General features: G+C 32.4%; 1 protein-coding gene across 1 annotated transcript; it reads right to left on the bottom strand.

Moving 5' to 3' along the window:
- Positions 1-922: 922 nt before the first annotated feature.
- On the bottom strand, positions 923-3,096 carry LOC149174984 (cysteine-rich receptor-like protein kinase 44). Its single transcript, XM_089422728.1, has 5 exons — positions 2,839-3,096; positions 2,470-2,704; positions 2,103-2,337; positions 1,535-1,685; positions 923-1,339 (listed from the first exon to the last, which is right to left on the bottom strand). The coding sequence occupies exons 1-5, from the start codon at positions 2,917-2,919 to the stop codon at positions 1,004-1,006; spliced, it is 1,038 nt and encodes a 345-aa protein (XP_089278854.1). The 5' UTR covers positions 2,920-3,096; the 3' UTR covers positions 923-1,003.
- Between the last annotated feature and the right edge of the window lie 3,186 nt (positions 3,097-6,282).

Genomic DNA, 6,282 nt, shown 5'->3' with positions numbered 1-6,282 from the left:
ACATACCAAAAATATGAAATTATTGAGCAAAAACAAAAAGACCAAACACCAAATAAAACACAACAACAACACTATGTAAAATGAGAAGAAAAAGACAAGAAAGTGTTTGATAAAAAACCAACAAAAATAACAACTGAAAACACAAATTAATAATATATATATTTTATAAATTAACAATTATACACAAAAATATATAAACATTTAAAATTTTAAAATGACTTTCAAATCCAAATTAACAAAATTTCCTTATAAAAAAATAAAATAAATAAACAAACATTAAAATCTTAATTTTCTCCACTTTCATAAAAAAAAAGTAATAAAAAATAATATATCTATAACATATATCATTAAACATTTTTTTTTCAATACATCCTTTTCCTTTCCCCTTTTCCCAATGTAACTAACTAAAAAAATTTCCTTTCCCCTTTTCCCAATGTAACTAACTAAAAAAATTACTATAAAAAATATTTGAGAAATTAACAAAACAATTATATAATAAAATAATTCTCATTAAAAATATTTTATAATTTAAAATTTTAATCTTTTGCACTTTCATAAAAGATAATAAAATATAAAATATCTGTAACATATAGCATTAAACAAATATTTTTTTTCCAATACTTCTTTTTATTTTTCTTTTCCCCTTTCCAAATTTTCTTTTCCCCTTTCCAAATGTAACTAACTGAAAAGTTACTATGAAAAACAAAATAATAAAACAATTATATAATATAATAATTTTCATTTTGTTTAGACTAAACTGGAAACGTAAACCACACAAATAAAGCCTGGAATATCAGAATTCTGAACCTCAAAAACTACACCACAGAAATGGGCAACCCATCAATTTTACCAAAGTTAAATCCATCAAATTACTCACATTCCCTATCGTCCATTTAAAAATAAATTCATCATTATATAATAAGGTAGTGCTATCTCTGCCATGGTTGAATATACTGTCACAACATTACTGAAATGTGTCTCTTAAATCACTGCATATTTACCATTACCTGGGCTCCAATTCAGTAATGGAATCAGTGGCGTTAGATGCAGATGCAGAAGCAGACGCAGACGCGGGAGTGAGCCCATAACTGGTAGACTCGGTATTTGGGGCAACATGAGAACTCACAAATGCAGGCTTTGTGGGATCTGGGATGTCCGTAATGGAATCAAGTGACATCATCGAAGTAACTTTCGACATTGGTGGACGAAGTGACGATTCGGCTTGTACACACAAAAGACCAACCTGAATGCATCTCACCGCTTGCTTTTCATCGCATGTTTCAATAATTGCTCCATCAATTATCTCCACAATGTTTCCAGCTTCATATGACTTCCATACCTGCATAATCACAGAGGCTTCGTCATGGCTTCGTCATGGGTATCCCTGATAGGTTTGCACATGAACTGAATAGCATGGTCTTAACTTAATTAAGGGAAATTGGATATGCCCGGAAATTGTATCTTACCCATCCCAAAAGAATATGCATTTCAGGTGGCAAACTGAAATTGGATATGCCCGGAAATTGTATCTTACCCATCCCAAAAGAATATGCATTTCAGGTGGCAAACTGTAATCAGTGTTCTTTCTTCCTGTGATAATTTCGAGGACAAGAACGCCAAAACTATAAACATCAGTTTTTACAGATACTTGCCCCAACATAGCATACTCTGGTGCCATATAACCGCTGCATATACAGAGTACAATGTCAAATATCATAAATTAAGGCAAAAATTTAGAAATAGGAAATGATAAGTTATTTGAAAAGGAAGCATAGTCGCAACCAAGATTGTCAATCCATCTCCAGATCATAAAAAAAGCTTAATCAAGAATGCAAAACCCCACTTTTTTTGAATATCATAAATTAAGGCAAAAATTTAGAAATGGGAGATGATAAATCCCCAAATCATAAAAACGCATAAAAACGCATAACCAAGATTGTAAATCCCCAAATCATAAAAACGCATAACCAAGAATGCAAAACCCCATTTTCCAACCAAAAAAGGGGTATAAATACAATTACAATATTGTCAATCCTATTGAAGTAAAATGAGCAGAGTAAAACATCTGCATTAACAGAGTAATGATGGTATTGAAATCTCACTACGTTCCGACAACTCTTGTGCTGATGTGAGTTTGGCCATCAGGAAAGAGTCTTGCTAAGCCGAAATCTGCTATCTTAGGGTTCAGTTCCTCGTCCAACAACACATTGCTTGCTTTAACATCCCGATGAATAATGCGCGGTCTCGAGTCCTGATGAAGATAGAGAAGCCCACGAGCTACTCCCATTATTATATTGTAACGCTTCCCCCAATCAAGCTGGTTGCGTTTGTTTGGGTCTGCTGGTTGCGTTTGTTTGGGTCTGTATCGGTGCATGACATTAAGTATTTTGTCCCAATCTGAATATCCTTGTTGAAACAGTGATAATTTAATTTTCTGTCTACTTTCATAATAACATGGAAGCCACTTACCGAATAAGATTTGATCAAGGCTCTTATTGGGTAAGTATTCATAGACAAGCAATCTTGCTGATCCCTCTACGCAGCAGCCCAGTAGGCATACAAGATTTCGATGTTGAATTTCGGCTCCAAGTTTAACTTCATTTAAAAACTCTTTTCTTCCTTGCATAGATGTGAAGGACAGTTTTTTCACGGCTATTTCTTTTCCATCTGGTGTAATTCCATAAAAGTTTGGTAAATTATTAAGCTTAATTGTCTTTCCCCAATATATTGTTTTCAAACTGCTAATCCACAGTCAATTATGCGCAGAGAAGAGCCTGAATATCACTCTATTTTAAGATAGTAAATATCATTACTGGAAGCTTACTTAACCCAGCTTACCTTGTACACGGGGCCAAATCCTCCTTCTCCAAGCTTGTTCTGATTATCAAAATTGTTAGTGGAAGCTAGTAATGTTTCCATAGTAAATATTATGTGTCTATTATTATTGAGGAGTACGAGTTCTTCACCTTCATCATCATCTGTATTATGAAAATATAAAATATAAATATAAAAGTGTATTATGAAAATATAAAATATAAATATTAAATTATATTGAACATAGTATACTTGTCTTATCTAAAGACCCAGTCTGCAATTTAACTATTAAAACCTCAAATAACTCAAATCTTCAATCAAGACACTCACACATACACATCTAAGGCCAGGTGTAATCATATATAAAGTGCCAGAGGACACTGGGCACTTTTTACCACTTTTGCTAGGAAGGAGGAAGGGCCACAAACAGTCTGGCAGAAGTTATTGTATTATGGGGGACATTATTATGTTTAAAAATGGTTGGGTATTGAGATTTAAAAGATTAAGTTGGACTTGAGTACTGTTATAGAATAGATACATAGATTTTTTCAATTTAATCCATACATTCTTACTGCATGAGGGGCATAGGGATTTTGGTTTCTGCAGCAGAGCTTTCATGAAATCACATACAAGCATGTGTACCATGAACAGAATGGGATTGCAGACTACAAGCATGTGTACCATGAACAGAATGGGATTGCAGACATGTTGTCAAAAAGGAATTGCAGCAGAAATAAGTATAATTCACTTTTATCCATATAAACAGGGTTCATATAAACAGGGTTCAGTAGTAAATAATTTCTGTATAAGTTGTATAATGGTTTTGTATAAGTTGTAATGATTTTTATTGAACTTATGACAGATCTTATACTAATAGATATTCAAGTGGAATCATAAATAAATTTTAGGAAATATGATATATAAATAAGATTTATTAAATGGAATCATAAATAAATTTTAGGAAATATGATATATAAATAAAATTTTGTATTAAGCTAAAATATAATGATAAATCTGTCACAAAAATGTTTACGGGAGTAAAAAACAAATCAGAAACAATTCATTGTAATCAGTTTTATTTATGAAAGATGATGTATTTTTTTCGACTGGAAAAAAATACGAAGTGCGAGAAGGCGAAGCTACCAAACCCCAGGTTTAGATGGGTTACGGATATGTGCTACCTTTACCTTCGTTACCGCTTCTCAATTTGGCAAACTTCATTCTTCTCCAAGTTGCGAATAGGCAGAGGGTTAACATGAGAACCAAGCCACCGACAAGCCCTAAAATTATGGGTGTTTTCTTTGAAGCCTTCATCCCTCTACCGTTAAAGAAAGTATGTGGTGGTGTATACACACCTAGATTAATGAAAGGATGCATTTCATAACGAACTATGCAGCTTTGACTCCAATACTGAACTCCTGCATATACAGAGGATGTGAATATGACATGGATTGCGTATGACAGACATGTTGTGCAGTCTTTACTGGATATATCTCTAGTGCACTGGACCAGGCCGTAAATATTTTGAGGCGACCAGTATGTAGTATTGAAAGCAGATCGTTTCGTTTCAAGTGCTGCTGCAGCTGATAATTTGTTTAAGAAATCTTTAACATCCGCCTGAAAGCTTTTATTTGGAAAATAGACAGCGTTGTCCCCCCCCGAAGTCCTCAGTGAAAAAGGACCCTAAACTTTTGTCCATTTTTCCGATGAAATTGTAGTTTTCATAGCGTAAGAAGCATTGAAAAGGCCAGATACTACCTCCAGTCGAATTCAAACATAATTGTTTAAGAGTAGACGTTGCATTTTGTGAACAATTGTAGCATTGGTCGACTGGGATGTCTTCTCTGCATTGGAGGAGGACTTTGGCCATACACAGAGATGTTAAACAAACCTAGCAAACACTATATTCAGATTGCTCTCAAACGTACTCCCTTTCGTATATTCAGAGCTGCCAGTGCAGTTATATGTGGGCGTCCCTATGTCTGCGTTGCAAATCTGTCCATGAAGTGTAATATTAACAACAACAATAATTATACCGATAATGAGAGAGGATGCAGAATCTCTTCCATGGACGCTGAATGCCATCGCACAATGGAGAAGCTGCACTGCACAGACATACCAAAACTTTACTCTCCCTTCCCCATGTGATTGATTCATCTATATGAACGATATCATGTCGCATAAACAGAGACTTATATTTATCAATGTTCATTAATGTTTAGTTTCACATCTCTTTTAGGTGGTTCATCAAATGTAATGCTTTGATTTGGTATTTGATAAGGAGGTTTTTGATATCATTTAATATTTTATTTTATTATGGAGATTCTTAATTTTCATATAAGCATTGTTACAATATTATGGGCCAATACTTTGGCTCATCAACATCATATGTCCAAAAAACCATAACTGATTTTATATGACAGATTTTTAATTAAAGAACTTAATAGTTTTTTAATTAAAGAACTTAATAAGGGACATTTTTAATTAATGAATTTAATGAAAAAGAAAAAAAAAACGTACCTACTCTGAAAATAATATCACCTTACCTACTTTGAAAATAAATATCTATTTTTAATTTGTATATACTACCAAGAATATTTTTTTTATAGAAGTTAATTTTTTTAACCCATTAATTAAATGATGATAAAATATAAACCATGTTAGGTCCAACTAATTATAATAACAAACTTTTTTGGAAGAGTAATTATAATAACATAGCTTGATTTTATCTTTATCTTTTTTATCTTTAATCATATGATATGCTTTTGTACTCTTCAATCAACATGTTATTTTCCAGCTTTGAACATAGATCAGATTTTCGTGGTGGCCGTCTCTGCCCCCGTGAGTCCGATCAGATTTTCACAGGGTCAAGAGAAGAGTCCTTATGTGGTATCTGCTCCATGGTGAGTGAGAATCAAGAATTAAGAGGTGGTCGACTTTCACTAGAGTTCTCCAAAGTCGTTGCTAGGCTCTTACCCATAGGCTATCAGATTTTCTTGGTTGCCGTGTCTGCCCCCTTGATGAAGTCAGGGTCAAGAGAAGAAGTCAGAATCAAGAATGGAGAGGTGGTCGACTTATGCAGTCAACTCTTTTGGATGCGCCAAAATCGTTGCCAGGATCTTACCCATCTCGAAGCTCCATTTAAATATTTATCAGGGTATAAATTGATTTAATAAGTTTAATTATTAAGTAAACAAAAGTAATTTGAAATTTAATTACTAACACACTAATTTGATTATAGTTGAGATTTTAAATATTCATTAAAAACTATTTAAACATATTATAAATTTAACTTATTTTAAATTTGATAAGTTAAATTATCAAATTCAACTCATTTTAATAAATTGATAAAAAATATTATAAGTAAAAAATTTAGTTTACAAATTTAATCTCTTTAAGAATAATTTAAATTTTGAATTCAATATAAATTTATTATATATATATATATATATATATTTTAATAATATT

The sequence above is a fragment of the Pinus tabuliformis genome, chromosome 4_1 (genome assembly GCF_031772625.1).
Source record: "Pinus tabuliformis cultivar Carrire ecotype Pingquan chromosome 4_1, CPIR1, whole genome shotgun sequence".
Classification (NCBI taxonomy): Eukaryota; Viridiplantae; Streptophyta; class Pinopsida; order Pinales; family Pinaceae; genus Pinus; species Pinus tabuliformis.
The sequence above is the reverse complement of the archived record's forward strand: the minus strand, read 5'-3'. Positions and strand labels throughout refer to the sequence as shown.

Excerpts from the sequence above, each read along its gene's own strand:
- LOC149174984 (XM_089422728.1), bottom strand. The coding sequence starts at position 2,919 with ATGGAAACATTACTAGCTTCCACTAACAATTTTGATAATCAGAACAAG. Across the intron at positions 2,338-2,469 it reads CCTTGATCAAATCTTATTCG|ACCCAAACAAACGCAACCAG; the intron begins GTAAGTGGCTTC and ends CGCAACCAGCAG. Across the intron at positions 1,340-1,534 it reads TGCATATTCTTTTGGGATGG|GTATGGAAGTCATATGAAGC; the intron begins GTAAGATACAAT and ends GTGATTATGCAG.